This window comes from Lissotriton helveticus, chromosome 5_1, assembly GCF_964261635.1.
Source record: "Lissotriton helveticus chromosome 5_1, aLisHel1.1, whole genome shotgun sequence".
Classification (NCBI taxonomy): Eukaryota; Metazoa; Chordata; class Amphibia; order Caudata; family Salamandridae; genus Lissotriton; species Lissotriton helveticus.
In genome coordinates, this window is record NC_136065.1 from 1,959,729,482 (window position 1) to 1,959,756,577 (window position 27,096).

General features: G+C 43.3%; 1 protein-coding gene across 9 annotated transcripts in view; it reads right to left on the minus strand.

Moving 5' to 3' along the window:
• Positions 1-27,096, minus strand: part of FBXO47 (F-box protein 47) — a 1,641,665-nt gene that overhangs the window by 529,278 nt on the left and 1,085,291 nt on the right. For all 9 annotated transcript variants that reach the window (XM_078645633.1, XM_078645631.1, XM_078645626.1 and 6 more), the window contains one exon: positions 11,626-11,772. In XM_078645633.1, the coding sequence (XP_078501759.1) occupies positions 11,626-11,772 (147 nt within the window). The remainder of the gene's footprint in view (positions 1-11,625; positions 11,773-27,096) is intronic.

Below are 27,096 nucleotides of genomic sequence, written 5' to 3' on the forward strand. Positions count from 1 at the left end.
TTAACGGACAACTGCGAGAAGATTTCTTTTTTATAGTTCTCAGTGTTCTGCACCACAATCGCCCCGTCTTTGTCGGCGGGTTTGATCACAATGTTGGTGTTGGTTTGTGATCAAAGGCGGGGCAATTGTAGTGCAGAACACTGAGAACTATAAAAGAGAAATCTTGCATCCTCAATCCTTACCAGATTTGCATAACATTATGGCGGCGCTATATAGACAACGTCTTGATAATCTGGGAGGGTAGTGAGGAACAACTTAGAACCTTTCACCTCTGGCTCAACACTTGTTCCCCTGACATTCAATTCACACTAGAATCTGATAGAGAGTCAATTAATTTCTTGGATATCCAGATAAAAACAGAAACCGGAAAGTTTCACACAACTCTGTATAGGAAGAGCAGCAAGCGCAACACACTTTTGAGATACACTAGCCACCATCCCCGTAGCCTCAGGGACAATCTCCCTTTCGGTCAATTTCTGAGGTTACGGAGGAATTGCTCCAAGAAAGAGGACTTCTTTGATGAGTCAGCAGGCCTCTTAGCAAGACTAAGTGAACGTGGACACCACATCAGACTCTTAAATAAAGCAGGCAAACGTGTGTGGCACAACCATAGGGAGTACCTATTGGTCCCAAAAACTAAGACTAAGAGTGAAAAATGACTGGTATGCGTGACCACCTTTAATACCAAGAGCAGTGCCATTTAAAAAGAAAAAACATCAACCAGCATTAGCATCTGGTGTCAGATGAATTAGGTCAGTGGTTCCCAAACTGGGGTCCGTGGTCCCCCAGAGGTCCGTGACACATTTCCAGGGGGTCCGCAGGCAGCACTTTTAAAAGCATTCCTTGTATAATATGCAGTTTTTGGGCAGCAATAAAAGTGTCAAGATAACTCCAGTGATTAATGTACCTGCTGAAGAGAGATGGGTGCTCTGTCCAGTGACAGCTTTGACTCATCTAAGGAAGTGAAGATGGTTAATATGCCTGCTGCGAAGAATATCTACCATGCATTACTTAAAAAGCAGTATTTTGTTTTGTGCATAGCTCTGTGGGTTCCTGCTTTTGCCATAGAGATTCTTTTGTTATTGTGCAGTTCACAAGTTCCAATCGTAATCTAGCAGAGTGAGCTATGAACTGGCATCAAAGAGCTGCATGCAAACTGCATGGGACAAGTTAGTGAGTTATGCTTTTTCCCAGTCTTTAATTATTTCGATGTTGCTAAAAAGGTTTGTTTGGCTAGAAATAAATAATAATTATTAAAGTCAACGCTAATCCCTGTGTTATGTTCTGAATCCTGAGTTTGTTCTTCTCCAGACCAAGCACTCCTAAAAAATGCCTACCTGCATGGATGACATGTGAATCCTACACCTTGTAGTCCCCTTTGCCTTATGTAACATTTTCTATTCAATGATTTACACATGTGTGATTCATTGTCTCTGAATGTGTATGCTGTAAAGTGCTCTGGCACCCTACAGGGGTATGAGAGGCGCTATAAAATAAATTAAATACATGTGACAGTGGGGTTATGGAGAGATGAGAGGCACTGTTGGAGGGCACGAGTGTGGGAATCATTGAAGATTCACAATCATTGAAGACTGACAAAAGATTGTTGTATCCTGTCGCACAGTAAGGTCATTATTTACTATGCTTTAAAAGCTAATACAATTCAATATATAATGACAAATGTGTTGTAAAATGCACCAATTCCCTCCATATTTTCTTGGGGAGAGCCCCCCCGAAAAACCCCTTTGTAGTGGTCAGGCTCACTTGGTGTGCACTGTACGGGGACTGGTGTGATAACATTTGCCAGATCAGCTATAGGTTTCCAGTCCAGCCTTGGCAGGAGCAGGAACCTCAGGCAGCTAAATAAAACCAAACAATGAAAAGTTAGTTGCGAGATTCAGCACCAACCTTCAAGATTTTTCGATTTTAGCAAATATTTTTAATATAAAAATACTAAAATGTTTTGTAATTCAAGTTGAGTCTTTGTTTGATGTCCACATATGTGTGTTTATTTTTTTTAAATTACAGTTTTAATGTTTGACATTTAAATTTCACAAATTGCTTGGGGGTCCCCGGCTTCCAGTAGTGACTCAATGGGGTCCTCAGGTGTGGAAAGTTTGGCAACCACTGAATGAGGTAATATGCCACCCCCTCCACATGCATTTCGAAAGGGTAAGAATGTGAGGAATCGTGTGGTAAAATCCTTTCTGCCCCAATCCCGCACTCCTGGCCAAACCACTCTGTGGGGTATTCCACCTGTCAGGTGACACCATAAATGTGGAGTCTGTAAAGCCTGCTACCTGACTGAGGAACTAACTGAATTCATCATCAATGAACATTACAGGAACACAGTATGCTATTATTTGCCCATGTGGCTTTTTGTATGTGGGTCAGACTATACAAAGAGTGAAATGTCGCATTCTCCAGCAATGCAGTCGTATTCGGTGTAAGGTGCAAGGGGCACCTTTAGTTGACCATTTCACCACATTTGAACACGAAGCTGAAAGCCTCAGGTGGTGTGTCATTGAGAAAGTGAAGCCCAACCCTAGAGGCGGTGATTTTGTAAGCATACTGAACAAACGTGAGTGTAGATGGATACACTCATTGAATACTGTCTCAAGGGGTTTGAATGAGTTAGAGGAGATCAACAGACAGGTTTCTGTACTGGGTAATGGATGAACCGATACACTCCCGTCCAATACTGATTAACGGGTTACACTAGGGTACTAGTGTACAGCAATCCCTTATTGTTGGAAATTGATATGGGTCCCTATTGCCTTGCTCTAAACCCTCATGTGCCTGTATAACATCACAGCTATACCTGAAATCTAAATGTACATTATTGTATATTATTGTTTTAAATGCTTTTTCATTTTATTTTCCATCACTATGTACAGTGTTTTATGTGCACTATACAATTATAGCTAATAACTGACATTAAGACCATCATAGTGTACTCCATGAAATTCTGTAACACTGACTATGCTGTCTTCATCCTTCACACTGTTGTTTTCTTTGTGACTATTAAGTGTTCTCCATAATGAACACCAAGTTGCACTATTAGAATTAAGGTTCATTGCCGGTAGCAAATGTATATATTGTTCTTATTGTTTGAATTGTTACTTGGATGCATCCTTATATCATCATAAACACTGGTTGTCATGACGCGCCACAAGCACGCTCTAACCGGAGGGTAGTTTTTCCTCCTTCTCCACAGCACTGTCAACGTCGGTCCAACATTGACTCGGGTTTTGCTTAATACGTCCTCGAGACAGCCGCGCATCCAGTATCCAGCCAGTCAAGGCAGTAGCGGGATGCTGACTCCATGCAGCTCAGGTAAATTAACTCTTAGGATGCCCGTTAATAATTATCGACTTCTCGATGTCAACTTCAGACGGCAGGGTAATTTCAATATCCTTCCCTTCTAGCTTTGGAATTAATTTCCCGCTTTAATGAGGATCATCCCAACCATGCGGACCACCCTCTACCCACTGTCCAGATTGATAGTAAATAATTAAAGGTAAATTGTATGCACTAGAGCTTTGTATAAATCACACTCAGAGTCTCTAGCCATTGGGATAATTATAACCCCAATTCCATTTCAGATTACACGCGAACCTACCTAGGTTTTGGCAGTACGGTCACAGGATTGCATGAACCTCTATCTTTAAGAATTGGATTCGATCCATACTCCGCGAACCACAGAGGGGTTAAGCCAGTTTTGACATACCCTCTGATGCTGTTTTGGCATACCACTTCAAACCATAATGCAACACCCTCTTTCACTTCTTAGGGTACTACGAAGGCCCATCACCCTGCCCTGGGTTGCCCCCCTCCGTCCTGAAGAAGACCCGCATAGCCAAGGTCTAACTTACCCTTATGGCCCCAAGACGGGTCGAAACGTCGACGCCCTTTTAATAAAAGGCCTGGACCCCAACCTCCATATCCAACGTGCCACATGGGAATGTATCTCTATGTAAAATTGTAATTAGAAATTGCTTAACTGTAATGTGGCCTGGCCAAAAAGGATGGTGATTAACAACCAGTCCGCCCCTTCTTAATTGTACTACTGTTTTTTCCTTATGACACCACCTTGATTTTTTTCTCCTCATCACTTCACACTTGAGCACCCTTTCTTTACGCACGTTCCGCTTGGAGCAACCCATACACGTAAATATCAATGTAGAGTGTATAGCAAATCGTTTGCCTCACCAATTGACATGAAAATGAAATGCATGGTGAGTTAGAATTTGCTTTGTTGCATTTTCTCTGTTTTTGTTTGAATAATTTATTAAGTATCATGAACAGACTGTGTCCTTTAGCATGCTCAAGAAATGATTTTACTGAATATACCAAAGTGTTACTGATTGACCTCTTATTCATAAATAAGGTTTAGGACCTTTGTCTTTTGTACCAGCATGGGCATCGTCATGCTCCCACCCCAATAAAAATAGGGAAGCAGATGGTGAAATTACCCCACACCAGAAAGCAGAAAGCATACTTGACATCCAGGACTACATTTTAGATGCAAAATTGTGGAGGTGGGGCCTGCCCAGCAAGGCCATGCCCCCAGCCCCATAAAAATAGGGAAACAGTCTTTCTGCACCCTCTGGGGGCCCGAAAGCACTCTATACACCAGGGATAAAAAAAATTATAATTGTAAGGGCAGGCCTGCCCAGTATGGAAATGGCCATGCCCCCACCCCAATAAAAATAGCAAAACAGTCTTTCTGCCCTAGGGCCAGTACCTTGTAGGGCATTAAAGGTGAGACAGCATATCTTGAAGATGCTTCTTTTTTTTAACTGGTAGCCAATGCAATGTTCTTAAAAAGGGAGCCAAAGGACGAAGGTCTAAAATGAGTCTGGCTGCCGTGTTTTGTACCACCTGTAGTTTTGCAACCATAGTCTCATTTGCTGCTGTCAGTAGAGAATTCCCATAGTCAAGTCTGCTTACTGCCAGGGCTTGGATGAGATTGGAAGAAAAGGAAAAATTCCACAAGCATGCGCATGATGTGGTAGCACACGCCTGTGGTGGTTAGAATATGATCTGTCATAGAAAGAGACTGATCAAATTTTATGCCAGGGTTCTTCACAGATATCATAGGTGGCGGGCTGAGCCTAGTTGAGAGGGCCACCTTTTGTTTGACCACAGAGAAGTAGCTTTACCCAACAGCAGTAGCTCAGTCTTATCTGTATTCAGTTTTAGACAGTTATCGGTCATCCAGTGTGAAATGGCTATCATTCCCATGCAAAACGGTCTTTGGTTACATCAAGATCCGAGTCAAAGTCCCTACCGAACGGCAAGGCGCCGGGTCCGGACGGATTCACTTGTGAATTCTACAAGAAATACGCAGATCTACTGGCCCCCCGTCTGGTCGCCATGTTTGGGGATGCACATGAAGCTCAGATATTGCCGGCGTCACTGCGGGAGGCTGTGCTCATTGCATTACTCAAGCCGGGTAAAGACGAAACGGACTGCGCCTCATATAGGCCTTTATCGTTACTAAATGTGGATTCAAAAATCCTTGCCAAAATCCTAGCCACCAGATTACAACCGCTTATGCCTAATCTAGTCCTTCCGGACCAATCTGGGTTTATCCCCTCGAGGAATACGGCGCACAACACTAGGACGTTGTTCGCAGTTTCTCACTACCTCACACCATCGACTAAAGCGGTGGCAGTGATGCTGGACGCTGCAAAGGCCTTTGACTCCATTGAGTGGTCGTATTTGTTAACAATCCTTCAGAGAATGGGATTTCCCCCCATGTTTACACAATGGATTCAATTACTGTACACTCGGCCTACTGCTAGAGTCAAAATCAATGGTTACGTATCCAATGCCTTTAATATCGAACGCGGGACGCGACAGGGTTGTCCACTCTCCCCTCTCCTTTTTGCCATCGCGCTAGAACCCCTAGCATGTTTGGTCAGGCAGAGGAACCACCACCTGGCGCTCCAGTTCCCCAGCAGGCCGCTGCACATCTCGCTGTACGCGGATGATATGCTTCTATATGTGCGGGACCCGGCCGAGAACCTGGATCCGCTACTTAGGTTGTATATCAAATTCGGAGGTTTCTCTGGCTTACGAATAAACTGGGACAAGTCCCTGCTATTCCCACTAACAGACACGACAACGCCATACACGAGCGAATATCCGCTCGAATGGCACACAGACCCAGTGCGCTATCTAGGAATTTCGTTCCACCGTGACCCGGAACTAGTGATTAGAACGAATTACGGCAGAGCCATAGACAACTTGGAGGACAGGGTCAAGAGGTGGATCCAGCTTCCACTGTCCTTTGCTGACCGCATTGCAATAGTTAAGATGGTGGTGCTCCCTAAGCTCCTGTACTTATTCAACAACATACCGATACCGCTGCCAAAGGAAGTATTTAATAGAATGAATAAACTAGTGTTACAACTGATCTGGGCGGGTAAACAAGCACGCGTCAAACTGTCGGTGCTGACACTACCACACGCGAGTGGAGGATGGGGAGTCCCGGATTTACTGCTATATTACCTTTGTGCACAGGCGCATTACGCTAATCACTGGTATCATCCAACGCCTTATCTAACTCATGTAGCGGTGGAGGAGGGGGATGCCATTCCGGTCCCACTCGACGCTATCATTACTCACAACAGGCCTCCATTACATAGCACAGACATTAACACTATTGATTCTACAAATGCGGCCTGGAGACACCTGGGCAGGTTAGCGGACAAACTTCCACTCTACGCGCCAGCGCTACCGTTACATCACCATCCTAATCTCTCAGTTACAGCAGAACCAGTAGGCATGAATTTACTAAAGCGGGTAGGGATAGTGAATATGGGGGATCTGTATAAGGACGGGGTATTTCTGTCTGACCAGGATTTACACTTCGTGCAGAATCCCACTTTACTCTTCAAATTCACAATGCACAGACTGAAAGGCGCGATCAGGCAACACTATACCACGTTCCCGGCAGAACCGCCTACATTCGAGGCACTACAGCTTGTTCTGTCATCACCCAACACTAAACATCTTGTATCACGACTTTATGCACAAATGCAGTCAGAAATAGGTCACAAGGCTACACGGGCACGGGACCGATGGGACCTGGTACTAGAAACACCACTTACAGATAAGGACTGGGAGGTCACGTGCACACTGACGAGATTACTCACACCAAATGGAAACCTACGAATTATTCACTTCAAATATATCCATCAGGCGTATTATACCCCAGCCAGGCTGCATAAATTTGGCCTGCGGGAAGATGCACAATGTAAAAGATGCGGACATGACTCAGCCGACTTTATACATTTAGCTTGGCTTTGTCCAAGGATACAACATTACTGGGCTGAGTTGGTATCTGTTATCTGAAATGGTGGGAGTCACTGTAGAATGCACAGCACGCTGCTGCTTACTGGGACTACTGGGTGCAGTGACAGCGACGAAACGCCGATTCTGTGCGGTGGCACTGTTACTAGCTAAACGACAGGTATCAATGCACTGGGAGAGCAAAAATTCACCATCAACTAAACAATGGCTGAGAGATTTGGTTTATTGTCAAGACACTCTATGTACATACGAAGAAATGCTGCCGCCTAGGTCTCGGCCTAAGGACTATTGGTCATACCTAACTACGTACTTGAATGCGTCCAGTGCGGATTAAGTGTATTCTAGGTGATCTCAGACTGCTGCTATTGTTTCTCATTACGGTACTCAAGTATATTTAGCATCACATTTGAAATATCACGACAATACACTTTGGTTGTGGAGAGCAGTAGTGGAATGGTCCAGTTGAGTTGAATTGCTGTTTAATGTTTGTACTGCATAGAGTAAAATACCGAGACACAATGGCATAACATACGCGGCCGGCCCTCAGTGGTTGTAGGCGACTTGCTGTGTAATACCGTGCCACCACAGTACCAGGGCGGGACAGCCCAAGGCTCGCACAAAACAGTACGCTGCCGGCCTTATATATTAAGGATGTGGGCTTTCAGCTGTGTTATTTTATCACGCATATGTTTAATAAAGGTCTTGGAAAAAAAAAAAAAAAAAAAAAAATCCGAGTCAAAGGAGAAAGTCATTTGGGTGTCATCAGCCTAAGATATAATACCAAAGCCATAAGGCTCATTAATCTTAGCAAGGGGTGCCATATAGATATTGAAAAAGGTAGGGCTCAAGCATGAGCCCTGTGAACCCCTTTGTAAAAGTGAATCTTGCAAGAGGAGTAGGGGCCAAGGGTGATAGTTTGGAATCTGCCATCTAAGAAGTTGACAAGCCATATGAGCGCGGTATCCTGGATACTATGTCGCAGAGTCTCTCTCTGAGTCAAGCATGGGAAACAGTATCTAACGCTGTGGAAAGATCCAGCAGCAGGAGTATAGTAGGAGTTCCAGCATCTAAAGAAAGTTTCAATGAATACATGACAGCTAGTAGAAGCGTTTCCGTACTGTGCCCAGGTCTAAAACAGGACTGTGAAGGGCCCAGAAGTTGATACTTTTCAAGGTAAGCTGTTAATTGTTCGTTAATTAGGCCCACTAGCAGTTTGCTTAAAAAAGGCAACAGACATATGGGACAGTAGTTTGATAGAATGCTGGGATACAGAGTTGCTTTATTTAGGATCGGTAGGACATGGGCTACTTCAACTCAAAGAGGATGGTGCCCAATTCCACTGAGCCATTAAATATGACATGAACGGCTGGTGCATGGTGTTTGGATAACTTTGGGCGGACAGATATCAAGGGGGGAACCAGATTTAGCCAAAAGTCTAGAATCCTCAGGACCTCCTCCAGAGAAAAAAGTTCCAATCTGGTTAGAGAGGGCAAGCCAGCTTCTTCCAAATGTATCATATTGCTGGAGACCCCAAGGTCACTCAGATGCAAGGTGTTAAAGTTGGAATAAATTAGTGAAATTTTATCTTGAAAAAACATAGCGAGGGAGTTACAGAGTTCTTGTGATACTACGGGGGCTGGGCAGTTCCCTGAGGGTTCATAAATTCCTGCACAATCTTTGAAAAGTGCTTTAGAAACGTTACCTGCTTGCTCGATTTGGTTAATAATGACGATCTTGGGTGTAGACCTAATCTTCGCATGATAACTACCCAAAGCAAGTTTATAACATACTTTGTCATGCAGATTTTTTGTGCTTTGCCTTTTTCTCTCAAGATTTTTGCAGGCCGATTTTTCAATTTTTAGCTCTGTCATATACCAAGGGGCAGAGGCGCAAGGATGAGATCAGTGCATTTTTTTTAAAAGTATCATTTTATCCAAAGCCTCCATTAGAGCTGTGTTAAAGTTATCAATCTGAGTGTTGATATCAGGACAGCTTGAGGGACCAACAAGTTGAAATGACTCGCTAAAAGAGTCTGAATAGTGTAAGTGCAAGGGCCTTCTCCACGGAATTTGCCCACATCTGTTTTTCTCCAAACTGGTTCTTGATGAAGAGAGGATTTGAAAAGGAATTATGTAGTTGTCTGTCCAAAGTAAGGGCAAGGGTGATTCACAAGAAACGGTCTCACTGTTGGTGAATAGCTGATCCAATGTGTGGCCTGCGTGGTGGGTAGGGCCGGTGACTAATTTGTGAAGGCCGAGAGATTCATTATCTGCCATGATATGTGTCCTCTTGTGGTCACCTAAATCTTCTCCATGGTAATTGAAGTCACACAGGAGACAAAAGGACTTAGTGGCCAGAACTTGTAGGGCTATTGCTTCCACCAGAATTTGGCTGAAACCCTTCTTAGACCCTGGCAGGCGGTATTATAGAGCACCTTTCCAGCTTTCTGTCGCAGATCGAGTTATTTTAAAAATGCCAAATTCCAAGGCTTCAGACATGATAGTACTGATCCATTTGTCTTTAAGGGATTCTTTAAAAACTTCTTTAAAACCTTCACGTTTTAAGTCTCTGTGAAGCCTAATTAATTGATAGTTATTCGGGATGGCTAGAGTAATGGCCGGTATGTTGTTATCATTCAGCCAACTTTCTGTGAGAAAGCTTATATAGTGGGCTAGGGAAGTAATGACACCCCATACTTCAGTGGAGTGTCTTACTAAAGATCTCACATTGCAGAGTTTTAACGTGGATATTGGAGGGAATATGTGATGGGGAATCAATAGGCACCTTGAGAAATATCAGTCAGATAGTCGTCCCTACCAGTTAAACTGACTTTATTTGTAACGTATTTAGTGTCCTGGTCGGGGTTACCACTAGATAGATTGTCACTTTGATTGCCCATAGGAAAGATTTTCTCTCAGGGGTCTAGGATGGAAGCTGGTGAACTTTAGAAGTGTGTTCCTTTCAGTGGGTTTGTGATATGTTTGTACTACTGTATGTGTGAATTTTAAATTGTTGTCACAATTGGTATTCCAGGTCAAGAAGGGGACGGTAGAAGTGCTATCTCCTTCCCAAACCAGTATGTCTTATATATACCACTTCCATAGCACTATGATGTTTTTGGAGGGGTTGCCGGTTTGTTATGTTTCAAACCTGAAGACACACAGCCCTGCCACACTTGGGGTGAAGGTGCTGCCCAATCGAAAATGCCTAATGTCCATAAGTATTGTTCCTTCAAATTCGAAAAAGTTCCTAGTAAGTGCTAGGCAGGAACACTCAAGAACAAAGGACGTCGGGTAATGTATTCTTGCTCGTCCTGTTGTGAGGCTTCTATAATGACTGTGAGAGTCTCCTACTGCCGGAGGCTTGTATACAGGCTCTTGATGTCCAGACTTATAAGTTATTTTATAAATCATACTATATCTAATTTAACAGGATCAGGAGATCCTTAGTGTCTTTGAAGTACGTGGAGGTACTCTGTATGAGGGATTTGAGAAAGAAGTCATGAAAGTGGGACAAAGGCTCCAACAGTTTAGCCTATATCCAAAACAATTGGGCACCACTGAGAGAGAGTCCTGTTCTTGTGAATCTTCGGAAAAGTATAAAAGTCCAATAAACTCTAAATAAGGCCCACAGTTATTAGTTAGTGAAATTGTTCTTCACTTCTCCACCAGACAGTTGATTCAGTGAGAACTAACATTGGGAATTTTTGTTGTTTTCGTCTGCAAAAAAAGTCAATTTGCAGATGGCCTCATTCTCGAAAGAAGTCTGGAACGACGTTGTTGTATAGAATTCAGTCATAATTTTTGGTGAATTTGCAAATGAGAGAGTCCCCTCAAGTGTTTAGGACTCCTGGCAGGTGAATGGCTGAGATTGTTAAATTCCTGGCTAAAACATACTTCCAGATGGCCTGCACTTCCAGAGACAGGAATGAGAATGAGCCCCCCTTCCTTGTTTATATAATACATCATGATCATATTGTCTATTTGGACCAGAAGAGAGCTTGTTGTTATTGATGGATGAAGAAAGTGCCCCTTTTTGACATGCCCCCCTCCCCCTTACATGGTTGCCCCCACTTTTTGCCTGATACCTGATGTGATTTCGACTGAAGGTGCAATGGGTCGCTGCTAACCAGGTCTCCAGTGTCAAAGTTCTCTAATTTTCTCTGATGGAGTATGTGTAGTTGGTTGGTGATTATTGGGAATTTCTCCCAGAACCTTTCAAAGTTGTGTTCTGTATGCTTTTGATCAAATGCAAATCAATAAAAAAAACACAAGAAAGGCAATTTAAGGGAAATGTGGGTACCTGATAGTTCATCCACTAGACTGATTACATCATCTGGTGTCCATTCTCTTGCATCCATATCGTACAAGAGTTTAATAGCATCAGCAAGTCCCTTTAAACAGGCTTCATCTGCCGGCCCTTCCGTCATCTTCTGCCACGCCACATGTCCTAGACATGAGGATAGAGTAGTGCATACTGAAATCAGATATCTTTATCTGACATAAATCAAGGCCTGAACCGTGCTTGTAGCAGCATTTAAAACATAACAGAGCAGACCGACCCTTACCCGTTAGCCGTTCCAAAGACAATAGTTGTGTAAGCAAGTTCTATATACCTGTGATCCCAATTCACCATCATGAGTACTTTATAAAACATTACAAGTAATCATTTTCCACAAATATGAAAAATCCTAAGAACATGTACACAAAATAGTTTTTAATTTATAAAATGAACTCTTTCAACACTGGGCTATAAGAGGCAACATTTTCTATCTAATATGCAATTTTATTTTAAAGATATAGGCAATAAATAAATTTGTCAAAATTTGCATTTAACTCTAAACACCAATAAGGAAACTTATTTTAAAACTGTAAAACAAAAAAGTAAACTCTGTTACAGTCTGTAAATACAGTTCAAAACGAAAAATGCTCCTTTAAGAATTCCCGAAACTTTACTGTTCCATCATGCCCTACAGGGTCAGTCAAGGTATTCGATTCTGAAGGCAGACCACTAAAAATCCAAACAAACAAAATTCCTAGCTATGTTGGCAGTTAGGAAAGCACAAATGAAGGACTTTTTAAAATCTGAAGTGCGCTGGAAACAAAGATTTTCTTAGGAACATAACAATTCAAGACATTTTATTTGGTTATGTGAAGATGGTAAATATTTTCTAAAACCTCCTGAAGGATACATTACTTACCTGTAATCCTACTTCTCTTCCAGGGTAATCCTCATCAAAGTCATAAGCATTGAATAGTCCCTCTCATGTGCAGTACCCCCAGAGCACTTCTTAAATATTGTGTGTGTGTGTGTGTGTGTATATATATATCAAAAAATTGCCCTTAAGCAAGGATGCCCTGCGCAGATGAGTGCTTTCACCAAAGCTTTTATTTTCAAAACGGGCATTAAAACTCCATTAGCAAAATCCCTTACGCGTTTCAGAGCTCGAGGGCTTCCTTCGTCAGAGGGTGGCACTGTGGAAACTGACTAACTTGCTGGGGCGCCTTTAACTGCATGCACTTGTACTTCCCTTGTGGGCCTCACAGGTGAGTCATATTTCAGGCATGCTGGAACCGTAGTTCAATACCTGCAAGAAGTTTTCCCTTGTGGGTTCAGTTACAGTCCAGTGTCATTATTAAAACAAATACAATACCCAAGTGGGCTGGAATGAAAACACCAGTTCCCTTTTAAATCATGCTCACCTGCATCTGAAGGTCCAATTTTTCAAACCTCTTGGCCCGATATTTCAGTCCATGGTGGGGCATCCTCCTCGGCCAGGCTTCCGAGTACAACACATCAAAAAATTGCCTTTAAGCAAGGATGCCCTGCGCAGATGAGTGTTTTCACCAAAGCTTTTATTTAACAAAAAAATATATATATATATTTATATTTAGCTATCTATCTATCTATCTATATATATATATCTATATATATATATATATATATATATATATATATATATATATATATATATATATATTCCTTGAATCTTCGCGTTCTCAGTTTGTACGACGGAAGTCACGGCACCACAACTGTAGGGTAATTTATTTTAGTTTATTTTAAGTACACCATGTGTAAAAAAGTGCAAAAATGGACGGCCTACGCGTTTCGACTGCAATCAGTCTTCAACTGGACCATATATATATATATATTATTCACCAAACTTCCCGCCAGATTCAGGACGCACACGCAGCTGATTCATCCAAAGGATTTATTTCAGGGCATACCAACAATTCTTTCCGGATACAATTACATTGCCGACGCGTTTCGAGGCAGCAAGCCGCTTCATCTGGGCGGTGCACAGACATAATATCGACTCCAAAATATCGTTTGGACAGAATATCGAGTCAAAAATATCGTTTGGACAAAATATCGACAGGACAGAATATAGACAGCCAAAATATCGTTTTTAAGGTAAGTGAAGTAATATCGACTAAATAATATAGAAAGTGAAAATATGTAAGTATATAATATAGATAGTAAAAAAATTCGTTTTTATTTTTAGGGTTCAGGGTCAGTTTTGGGTTTTTGGGTAAAGGGGTATTTTTAGGGTTCAGGGTCAGTTTTGGGTTTTTGGGTAAAGGGGTATTTTTAGGGTTCAGGGTCAGTTTTCAGTTTTTGGGTAAAGGGGTATTTTTAGGGTTCAGGGTCAGTTTTCAGTTTTTGGGTAAAGGGGTATTTTTAGGGTTTAGGGTCAGTTTTCAGTTTTTGGGTAAAGGGGTATTTTTAGGGTTCAGGGTCAGTTTTGGGTTTTTGGGAAAAGGGGTATTTTTAGGGTTCAGGGTCAGTTTTCAGTTTTTGGGTATTATTTTATTATATTTTGTTACTATATATATATGTTTTAATAAATATGAAATAAAAAAATATTTATTTAACTTTCATTAATTATTTAATTATTATAAGTTAATTTAAGTAATTTTAAGTATATTTTTGTAATTAATTATTAATATTAATTAAATTTAACACTGTTTTTAGTAAATACGATATTTTTTACAACTATATTTTTGTAAACGATATTTTTAACTCGATATTTTTGTACTTACCTGTTTGTAGATAGAAACTCGATATTTTGACTGTCGATATTTTGTCAACGATATTTTTGATGGTCGATATTCTGTCCCTCGATATTATTTCAGTGATCCATCTGGGCAGCTGGATAGGATGATCAAAGAGTTGTTTGCAAGTTCAAGCATTTCAAGTTCAAGCATTTATAAAGCGCACTACTCACCCAGAGGGTCTCAAGGCGCTGGTGGGAGGGGTTTACTTTTTATCGAATAGCCATGTTTTCAGTTCTTTTCTGAAGGAGATGTGATTCTGAGTAAGGCGGAGGTGGGTGGGGAGTGAGTTCCAGGTCTTGGCAGCCAGGAAGGAGAAGGATCTGCCACCTATGGTGGTTTTTCGGATGCGCGGGACTGCGGCGAGGGCTTGATTGGATGATCTTAGTTGGCGGGTGGGATAGTAGAAGGACAGTCGGGTGTTGAGGCATTCGGGTCCTAGATTATAAAGGGCCTTGTGTGCGTGGGTAAGAAGGCGGAAAGTAATTCTTTTGTTGACGGGAAGCCAGTGGAGGTTTTTTAAGTGACCGGTGATGTGTTCTTGGCGCGAGATGTCTAATATGAGTCTCGCTGATGCGTTTTGGATGCGCTGGAGCTTTTTCTGCAATTTTGTTGTAATTTCTGCGTAGAGTGTGTTGCCATAGTCCAGTCGACTCGTGACCAGTGCATGGGTGACAGTCTTTCTTGTTTCGAGGGGGATCCAGCGGAAGATGTTTTTGAGAATGCGAAGGACGTTGAAGCAGGAGGACGATACGGCGTTGACTTGTCTGGACATTGAGAGGGAGGAGTCTAGAATGAAGCCAAGGTTACGTGCATGGTCTGTGGGTGTGGGCGCAGATCCCAATGCGGAAGGCCACCAGGAGTCGTCCCAAGCTGAGGGGGAGGATCCTAGGATGAGTACCTCCGTCTTGTCTGAGTTGAGTTTTAAGCGGCTCTGTTTCATCCATTCGGCTACTTCTTTCATGCCTTCGTGAAGGTTGTTTTTGGCGTTGTTGGGGTCTTTGGTGAGGGAAAGGATTAGCTGGGTGTCGTCGGCGTAGGAGATGATGTTGAGGTTGTGTTGACGTGCGATGGAGGTGAGGGGACTCATGTAGACGTTGAAGAGGGTGGGACTGAGTGAGGAGCCTTGAGGTACGCCGCAGATGACTTCGGTGGGCTCTGAGTAGAATGGGGGGAGTCGGACTCTCTGTGTTCTCCCGGCTAGGAATGAGATGATCCAGTCCAAGGCTTTTCCTTGTATGCCGATGTTGTTGAGGCGTTGTATGAGGGTGTTGTGATAGACAGTGTCGAAGGCGGCGGACAGGTCGAGTAGAATGAGGGCCACTGTTTCACCGTTGTCCAGGAGTGCTCGGATGTCGTCGGTCGCCGCAATGAGGGCGGTTTCGGTGCTGTGTTTGGCTCGAAAGCCGTTCTGTGAGGGATCCAGGGAGTTGTTGGATTCAAGGAAGGCTGCTAGTTGGCTATTGACGGCTTTCTCGATGACTTTGGCCGGGAAAGGGAGGAGGGAAATGGGTCCGTAGTTTTTCAGATCTGAGGGGTCTGCTGTTGGTTTTAGTCCCCGCCTCGTTTCAGCACAGAACACGGCATGCTGGGATTGGTAGTCCATTCCCTACAATACATTTGCACCCTAAGTGGGGTCCATGATCTTCCCAATACAGCATATTATAATCCCTTGGTAGGGGTCCAGATTGAAATTTGGTATTCTTATACCGGAATCAGCCGCACTGCATATCGGGCGTGAACACAGTTTCCGCCTCGCAGCCTCTTTTGTTACGGAAGATGTTGCTGTCCTGCGAGGATGGGATCTACCCGCTCAAAATTATTCACCAAACTTCCCGCCAGATTCAGGACGCACACGCAGCTGATTTATTCAAAGGATTTATTTCAGGGCATACCAACAATTCTTTCCGGATACAATTAGATTGCAGACGCGTTTCGAGGCAGCAAGCCTCTTCATCTGGGCAGCTGGAAAGGATGATCAAAGAGTTGTTTGCATGCCTTTATATAGTCCCCGCCTCGTTTCAGCACAGAACACGGCATGCTGGGATTGGTAGTCCATTCCCTACAATACATTTGCACCCTAAGTGGGGTCCATGATCTTCCCAATACAGCATATTATAATCCCTTGGTAGGGGTCCAGATTGAAATTTGGTATTCTTGTACCGGAATCAGCCGCACTGCATATCGGGCGTGAACACAGTTTCCGCCTCGCCGCCTCTTTTGTTACCGAAGATGTTGCTGTCCTGCGAGGATGGGATCTCCCCGCTCAAAATTATTCACCAAACTTCCCGCCAGATTCAGGACGCACATGCAGCTGATTCATCCAAAGGATTTATTTCAGGGCATACCAACAATTCTTTCCGGATACAATTAGATTGCCGACGCGTTTCGAGGCAGCAAGCCTCTTCATCTGGGCAGCTGGAAAGGATGATCAGAGAGTTGTTTGCATGCCGTTATATAGTCCCCGCCTCGTTTCAGCACAGAACACGGCATGCTGGGATTGGTAGTCCATTCCCTACAATACATTTGCACCCTAAGTGGGGTCCATGATCTTCCCAATACAGCATATTATAATCCCTTGGTAGGGGTCCAGATTGAAATTTGGTATTCTTATACCGGAATCAGCCGCACTGCATATCGGGCGTGAACACCGTTTCCGCCTCGCAGCCTCTTTTGTTACCGAAGATGTTGCTGTCCTGCGAGGATGGGATCTCCCCGCTCAAAATTATTCACCCAACTTCCCGCCAGATTCAGGATGCACACGCAGCTGATTCATCCAAAGGATTTATTTCAGGGCATACCAACAATTCTTTCTGGATACAATTAGATTGCTGACGCGTTTCGAGGCAGCAAGCCTCTTCATCTGGGCAGCTGGAAAGGATGATCAAAGAGTTGTTTGCATGCCGTTATATAGTCCCCGCCTCGTTTCAGCACAGAACACGGCATGCTGGGATTGGTAGTCCATTCCTACAATACATTTGCACCCTAAGTGGGGTCCATGATCTTCCCAATACAGCATATTATAATCCCTTGGTAGGGGTCCAGATTGAAATACCAAATTCTTTGTCCATATCAGCTCCTATGTTGAAAGTTCGGGGGTGATTCGTCAAGGGGGGGCTGAGAACAAAGGGGGTTCCCAAAATGTGTTTTCTCCATGTTATTTTCCATAGGAAACTTTAGACAAGGCTACAGGTCGAACGGGTGAACAGAATTACCCCAAATTTGGCAGGGAGAAAGGTCTTGGTCTAGAAAGCACGCTTTTGTTTATTTGGTGTAAATTTGTTCTGTAGCTTTGGAGAAATATCAAAATTTACAGATATCGATATTTGGGAATTCTGCCAACTGTTTGGCAGAGGCGTTACGAGCACGAGCTTGCTGCTTATTGGCTGCGAGCAGTTGCAACTAGGAATTGTTGCCCGTCATTTTGTGATTCCGTTGAAGTGAGTAAGGGGAAAAAAGGGCAAAAAGAGTAGGAAAGAGGAGGGTAGGAGCGCTGTGAGCTCTGTAGGGTGGTTAGGGTGTGCCATAGAGGGGATGTGAAGTGAAGTATTTACCCTTATTAGTGTGAAAGTGGTGTTTTGCCCAGAGTGAGATGGTGGTGAGGTGAGGTGAGGTGCCGGTAAACTCGGGGATGAAAGCGTGTGCCTAAACCGTGAGCTGAGTGCTGTAAACTGATGTGCTGTGGGCGCTGTAGCATACTGGCCGAAGCGAAGTATTAAACCTTACCGGTGTTGAAAGTGCTGTTTTGCCTAGAGTGAGATGGTGCTGAGGTGGGGTACCGGTAAACTCGGGGATGAAACCATGCGCATAAACTGTGAGCTGAGTGCTGTAAACTGATGTGCTCTGGGCGTTATAGCATACTGGCCGCTGTAGCATATCTGTGCAGTTGGTGTTAGTATGCGTTTAGACTGTAGCGGGTATGGGAAGCAAACTACTCACTGGTACCACTCTGAAGACTCTGGGATGAAACTGTGAGTCTAGTTCATGAGCTGATTGCTTTAAAGTGATGTGCTGTGGGCGCTGTAGGATACTGGCCGCCGTAGCATACCTGTTTAAGTAGTGTTAGTATGCGTTTATACTATAAAGGGAGGGAAGCATACTACTCACCCTACCGGTCAGAAGACTTGAATGCAGTGTTTTGGCAAGCAGGAATAAGGAAATAATTGTGAAGAATATAATGCAGAATGTTGCAATGCCACAGAAGACAAATGGTAAAATGAGGCGTGTCTACGAAAGTGGCTGTGAGTAATAAAGTGATGGAGTTTGAAAGTTACATAGAAAGTGTCTTTATTTAAGTGCCACAAATGGACCCACTGGTGCAAGAGCTAAGGCATCCAGCTGATGCAAACTTGAACCGCTTCTGCTGTTTTTAAACGTAAGCTCCTGCATCAGTGAATTCCACATTACATGTTAGAGTTCCATGTGACATAAACAATACCTATTACACTTCAATGACTCTAAATTTTATAATGGAAATAAAGGTAGGATACGATTACCACATGTATCCTTTAAGAAAACCAACAAAAAAAGAATTGTAAAATGTAATTATCAAACTGCTTAGGTAACCTGGTACTCTGTCTTTTTCTAACACAAATTTATCAACAGTATAACAGTCAGCAATCTCTTGTACAGTAGATTCAATCTGGTGCGTGTGAGCATTGGTAATAGTTCTACCCACATCGGAACTTTGAGGAGGAACACAAACATTGCGCTTCTGAGAAGCACATTCGGTACCCTTCTCGTCAAACCAGGCATTATTGTCTTCAGCTGTTTCAAAAAAACATTCTTGTGCAGAGAGCTAAGGCATCCAGCTGAGGAAAACTCCAACCGCGTCTGCTGTATTCAAACCGAAGCTCCTGTATCAGTGAATTCCACATTACATGTTACAGTTCTATGTGACATAAACAATAGCTATTAGACGTGAATTACTAAATTGTATAATGAAAATAAATGTAGCATACGATTACCACACTGTGACAACAATGTTGTCTTTTTTCATTGTGATCGCCAGGTTGTGAGTAGAGGCTGAGGATAAGTACATTTGTGTGAAAGGGCTTCGTGGATAAGAGGCAGGCACAGAGGCGTGTGCACAAAGAATAGACATGGTAAATTGAGTATTTGCATAGGCCATACATCACTGATCCCTGGTTAGAGGGGAGACGTAAGGGGCAGTAATGAAGACAGAGTTCAAATGTCTGAGTATACTTAGAAAGTTATTATATCAAAGTAGTACAATTGAAGTGTATTAAAATAAATGTTAAGAAAAAAGTAAAAAAAGATGGAAAAAATCCATCCAAGAATAACGTGAATTTCTTACAAGTCTTGGAGATTCCAGTCCAGAAGTTCTTCAGCGGCTTGAGATGCATAATGTTCCAAAAGGCTATTGTTGCCATTGTGTGAGAAAAGCGAAGCGATCCAATTCATATCCTCAAAAGGACTGTAATATTTCTTGAATGTTGGAGCGGCAATTTGAATTGGCAGGCAACCTGCGATGTTGTGAAAGGTCGCACGTTGCAGGAGATCTTTTGCGGCTGCGCAGAAATCCCATTCTGCCACAATACCTTTTTGCATTGCATTCGCCATTGCTCCACTGCCTGAACAATCAAGTTCATGGTTTTGAAGATACTGCATTACCTGCTGGATATCGGGAGCAATTTTTGGGATGCTGGCAAGGCATAGATCCATTCACCAGTCGAATGGGCAAGTTTTGCAATAAAAAGATGGTTGTACACAGATTGCAAATGTGTAAATAAATGTTATGTTGTAGCTGGCTCCGATAATAGACAGAGGCAGGCAGCCGAAAAGTTTTTCAATTTTTTTACAGTATTGATGTAGCTTTGCATAGAGGCGTATTCTGTCGGACATGGTTGTTACCACAGAGAGCGCAGCCATTTGTTACAAGCAAAATTAGTAGTAGGATGACCGCAAAGAGAGCGAGAATTATGGGCACCGTTCCTGTTATTCCAGAGATGATCGAATGAATGAAGTCTGGTATTAAAAGAAAAACAGTTTGAAAGCATGTAAGAAGCCCGGAGGAGACCATGTTAAAAAAGTGTGCCAGACCTTGAGTGTGAGATGTGTTGAAAATTGTGAACAAAAGCGCTTTCAGTTTGGTTTCTTTAATTAAATCTGTTTTCAAAGTAGGGATTGAAGGCCAAGTTGAAGTTTGGGAGTTAGTTTGTGTGGGTGGGAGTAGATGTTGCCACAGGAAGTTACTCTGTTTGAAACAGTAAGGACATAATAAATAATAATAATAATAAATAATAAATCCACATTTGTAAAGCGCACAATCACCCGTAAGGGTCTCTAGGCGCTGGGGGCCGTCGGGAAGATTAAGCAAGCTATTGCCCAGAGTCACATGGTGCTGGGCTAATCTGCCGCCGGTGCCGGGGATCGAACCGTGATCCCCAGATTCCGGAGTCAGTCGCCCTGGCCGCGGCGCCACACCTCTTCCACATACGGTATACCAGCTCACATTCCGTAGGAGTGCATGTTATTGCGAAGCAGATAACTGCCGTTACAAAGCTGTGTGAATGTTGGTGTGATTGTGATAGTTGTCGTCCTTTTAAGAAAGGACGCAAGATTGGGGGCTGTAAGCTTAGAAGCGACGTGTAGTTGGGCATTCTTGGATAATAATGAATGACTGCCCTTGTGGTCACATTTTTCACCTGTGACAAAAACGTCTGCATACCCTTTAAGACAGCGATATGTAAATGGGAGAAACCACTGCTGTGAATAAATGCGCAACTTTATATAATCACATACAACATGACAAACAACATGTACACATAGCAGACACAACAACACTACGTACTATGGGAGCTGTGGCTAGCCATGTATACAAACTAAACATGGCATGGTACCTCTGCCACACAAGGCAGAATGCGGGGAGATATGGGAGCAAAGTATGTGCGAAGGTGGCAAGTAATTCTCAATTATAAAAGTATACAATGCAAAGTGTTGAAGGGATGTGCCGGACAGACTTGAGTATGCAGAGCACAGACATGTACATGTCAACATAAACTGATGGTCTATTGAGTGAAGCAGACAGTGAAGGCAACCATGATAGTACAGTCAGTAGGGAAGATTACAGAAAGGTATAGCGTACGTGCCCCCCCCCCCAAATGTTTAGCACAGTGGGCTGGCTCGGCGTACGCAGGGGTAGCGTAGGGGTATGAAGAAGAGGCACGTTTCTCTGGGTGTGGTTTTGTTCCAGAATGGCGAACATGTCAGCCAGGTCTGCGCAGGTTACACCGCCACGAGGTTGACGCCGTGAGCGAAGGTGGCTGCGTGAATGATGCTCTCAGCGTGCTGGTATCCAAAAACCGTCATGGCCGCTGCGACGCACATATACGCCACAATTTACTTTTCGACACCACCGTATGTGAAAGTGGGCCCACCACATGCCAGCGGAAGCTCCTGGGCCGAGGTCTGCGAGTGTCATGCACGCACCTTTGTCTCGGAAGTGTCCTGGATTCTCGCCGCTAACCACCCTGATTCCCCTTGTCACCCCTCGGAACACAGGCAGAAACACTGAATCCCAAGTTGTAACAAAGGGGAACACAGGGGAACAAAACAAGGGTAGGAAGGGAAAAGAAACAAGCCTCCTCCGTCTTCTTTGGTCTGTGTAAAACAAATTCTAACTTCAACACCTGGATCTATATAGGAAGACAAATGAAGATACGTGAAAACCAATCCCCCCCTTGTTATGGTATGTAAGAGTCAATGCTGGTAAACGACATATAACTAAGAATACCTTCCCAAGTGTGGGGAACCACTTGAACCAAATAGCGGGAATCGTCTTGGAAAACCTCCTATGACTGTCTTGAGTGTTTCAGCACACTAAGCGTCTAAAGGTGAGAAATAGTATGAGGCAAGGTTCCCTAATATAAATATAAGGAATAGTGTTATACTAATCTAACACTCACCAAATCAGGACACCAGACGAAGCAAATAATATCTCGTAACCTCTCAGGTAAAACCATAAGAATCCACAATATAAATCCCCTGTGGCCAACCAAACCAGTCGGGACAACAAACAAGGAGGCGCAATAAACCAAAGAAAATAATCGTCCAGAAACAAGCCGTTTCGAAACGCAAGAAAGCGGGGTTAAGCACTAACCGCCCGTATACAGGAAGCAGCGAACCACCAAACCGACCCTCTGACCCCTCGGACGCCAACACCAACACCGTGACCCGGAACGAGAACAGGAAACAGCTTAGCTAACGGGAAGCACTTCCTGATTCTATGGGGCGGTTAAATTCTGTTATTCAGCTTTCCACGCATGCGTGAACACTGCACATGTGCACCAACCCCTGTAACAGCATTTGCCAACCATTGCCAATCACGGTCTCAGACATGAAACTGATACCGCTCACGGAATGCTCGTATATATTTTCCCTTGCATATGACAGGCATGACAGCGAGCTCGGAAGGCTCCTGAGATCAACACTGGCTACCCCGACACAGGCACACAGTGCCCAGCCTGAGGCCCAGCAGCGTGAAGTGCTCTGTATACTACTAATACAGTAGTCCAACAGTTACCAACAGTGGCACGGTGTTTTGATACCATCGTGGACGATGTTAGAACTGTATCTGAATCTGAGAGTGGAGATGAAGGTACTCCCTTCGAACAGGGGCAACAAACTCTAGGTCCCAACAGTGGAACAGTGTCCTGATCCCAATATGGAATATGTCCGATATTACATGTTACTTGGTTTTCACAGAACTCCCACCGTTGAGGTGCAACAGACTCTGTGCTTGCGTAGCTAACTGTTGCACATGATTATTGTGCTTGGTTGACACCAGTTGGTGCAGTACACCGCAGTACAGCAGGTCCGAACAGTGAGACGGGGTCTTGATTCTATGATTGAGGATGTCAGAAGTTAAAGTCTATGTTGATTTGTGTGTACCCCCTCCGATCAGGTGCAACCAACTCTAGGTCCCAACAGTGGAACGGTGTCTTGATCCTACAGTGGATGATGTTAGAACTGCATCTGAGATTCTAGATGAAGGTACTCCCTTTGACCAGGTGCAACCAACTCCAGGTCCCAACAGTGGAACGGTGTCTTGAACCCAAATGGACGATGTTAGAATTGCATCTGAGAGTGGAGATAAAGGTACTCCCTTCGACCAGGTGCAACCAACTATAGGTCCCAACAGTGGAACGGTGTCTTGATCCTACAATGGACGATATCCAATATTATCTGTGGCTTGGTTTTGATAGAACTTCCTCCATTGAGGAGCATCACACTCTGTGATTCCGTAGATAACTGCTGTACAGGATTATTGGGCTTTGTTGACTGCAGTCGCTGGACTACACTGCAGTACATCAGGTCCGAAAAGTGAAACGAGGTCTTGATTCTATGATTGATGATGTCAGAAGTTAAAATCTGTGATGATTTCTGTGTACCCACTCCGATCAGGTGCAACCAACTCTAGGTCCCAATAGTGGAACGGTGTCTTGATCCCACAATGGATGGTGTTAGAACTGCATCTGAGAGTGGAGATGAAGGTACTCCCTTCGACCAGGTGCAACCAACTCTAGGTCCCAACAGTGGAACGTGTCTTGATTCCACAATGGACGATGTTAGAATTGCATCTGAGAGTGGAGATAAAGGTACTCCCTTCGACCAGGTGCAACCAACTATAGGTCCCAACAGTGGAACGGTGTCTTGATCCCACAATGGACGATGTTAGAACTGCATCTGAGAGTGGAAATGAAGGTACTCCCTTCGACCATGTGCAACCAACTCTAGGTCCCAACAGTGGAACGGTGTCTTGATCCCACAATGGAAGATGTCCGATATTACTTGCTGCTTAGTTTTCATAGAACTGCCTCTGTTGAGGTGCAACGGACTCTGTGCTTGCGTAGCTAACTGCTGCACATGAATATTGTGCTTGGTTGACACCAGTCGGTGGAGTACACCGCGGTGCAGCAGGTCCGAACAGTGAAACGGGGTCTTGATTCTATGATTGAGGATGTCATAAGTTAAAGTCTGTGTTGATTTGTGTGTACCCCCTCCGATCAGGTGCAACCAACACCGTGCTTTCGAATCCAACGGTACGTGGCAGTGAGGTGTTAATGACCACTGCCTCTGGCCTACACTGCAGTTAGCAGGGTTCACAATTTGGATCGAGTGGTGATTTTTTAATTACAGAATCCAGTAACTACGTCTATTGAAATACACACAATATTGTTTTAGTAATCTTGCTTGAAGAACGTTTTTTAGATGAATAATAGGTTTAGTAAAGTGACCAAATTCATCTTGCAAGTCAAAAGTAAGAGTGTACACTGTGGACAGATGAAATCGCAATTCGAATTGTTTTCATGTATTTATTTTGCGAGTTTTCTGTAATTTATGTTGTATTTTCTGAAGAAGCAGTGAGAAAAAGTATTCATGGTTGTGTGTGTGAGTACTGCCTTCAATTAACTCTGCAGACAGCAGTGTTCACAATTCAGATTGAGTCGCTATTGTAGATGACGCAGTTCTGTAGGAAAAGACATTGCTCCAGTGCACTCTGTCTGTACCACTCATACGCATCATTGCAGGCTCCGCACACGGTCTTTGTGGCTTTGCGGATTGAAAACTGTGGAGCTCTAGTCAATGCCACGTGGCTGTGGGCACTTGCTGAATGCTCTCTCCCTGCCTAACACTGCAGACAGCAGTGTTCACATTTGAAATTGAGTCAGTAGTGTATATGACGCAGTCCTGTAGGAAAAGACATTGCTCCAGTGCGCTCTGTCTGCACCACTCATACGCATCATTGCAGGCTCCGCACATGCTTTTTTGTTGCTTCGCGTATTGTGTACTGTGGAGCTCAAGTCAATGCCACGTGGCTGTGGGCCTTTGCTGGCCGCTCTGTCTGGCCTACACTGCAAACAGCAGTGTTCACAATTCAGATCAAGTCGCTATAGCAGATGATGCAGTGTTGATGGCAACAGATATTGCTCCAAGTACAGCCCGCCCGCAGCACGCTTCATCGCTGGCTATGCACATGCTGAATGCTTTTGATGTGGCTATGTGAGTGCACTAGAACTGATGGAGCATTTATGATATAATCTTTTTGTGTATTATTTCAGATCGATTGATTGTGTCTCAGTATACCACAAGTTGTGATTCTTTTACGATAGAATTTTTTCTGTATTGTTTCACATCTACTGTCCCTACCTTACTGAAGCACAAATTATCGATTCTTTTAATATTGAATCTCTGTGTGTGATCCAATGATTACTGTTGTAGTTGAAGCTAGCAGCAACCATTCCCTGAGGGCTGCTTTACACTCACCCCACATGCATCCAGCACAGACGTCACTGGATATGTGACCCTGGTAATAAAAAGGTGTCGAGCTCATGTGCCCGTACCCACTTCTACTATCTATCTGTGTCATTGTGTTCATTATCTATGCATGATACTGCCCCATGGCCATACTACATAACATTGTGCTGTGGACAGCGTATACAACCATGTTACCTCTGGTAGTGGAAAAAACTTTGGTTATGTAACTTTTAGGTGTATGGCTATCACAGGTGGAAGGCTACTTTACATAGTATGAATATTGATGAAGATGATGGTTGCATGTTATGTGTAGTTTAAGATATGTGTACATACAAAAAGTTTAGAAAAAAGCTCTCTAAGCAGAAAAGGTGTGTCTCATCAAATGCAGTACACAGAATGACTAAAATGGGTGGCGTTATCCAACTGTTTCAATAGGAAATGTATGAACTAATTAAATGCTTTTTTTTTATGGTCACATGGCTGCACGCACCCAGCGTGCAAGGAGACCGCACCGACGTGATTTTGAGAAAATATATTTACTATGAGTTGATTATAGTTAGAAATATATAAATCTTTAAAATATTTTTATCGCTTTGCTCTCAGATACACTTCAAAGTTATTTAGATATAGTTTTGAGACAAAAAAATTAGGGAATGGCGTACGCGCCGTGACACCGAACGTCTATGACGTAACACAGGGTGTGGCAGAGTGCACTCGTCGCATACGTAACGCGCAGCTGGCACGACCCCATACGTACATGACATAACGCGTGGCTTGGTAATGCGTACACGTCGCATACCAAAGTAGCAGCTGGCAAGACCTCATATGTATATGTTGTTACACGGAACGCGGTGCCACAAACCAGTTGGATACGAAATGCGCATCATTTAAATGTGGTGGATAGGATTTGTGTGCTGATCGAGATTGGTAGACTATCGGTACAAGACTGTAGTTTTCTCCACCTCCCCCAAAAAAAAGATATATATATTTTTGGGGGAAGAAATAAAACATTACATAATTTTTAAAGTAAATAAAAAAGGATACTAGAGTTGCAAAATATTACAAAATTATTAGAAAAAATATAGGTTTTATAAATATTAAAATATGAAATGAACATTTAAAAAACCTTTGAAACTCACTGAAAAAACCATAGGTTTTACAGATGACATAGTTAGGAATTAGCATTTAAAAAACCTTAAAAAATCACTGGAAAAACCACAGGTTTCTTGGACGTCATAGTTAGTTGGACATTAGACTCATATAAAACCAGAGAAATTCGCCAGTTATAGCTGCGCCCGCAATGCACTGCTGATGACGTCACATATTACATCAGTCATGACATGGTGAGTGACATCACTGATGTCGTGATAATCTGATGCACATACGGAGCTCTAATATAAACTTTGATAGACCCATCTAAAATACAGACTACTATTTT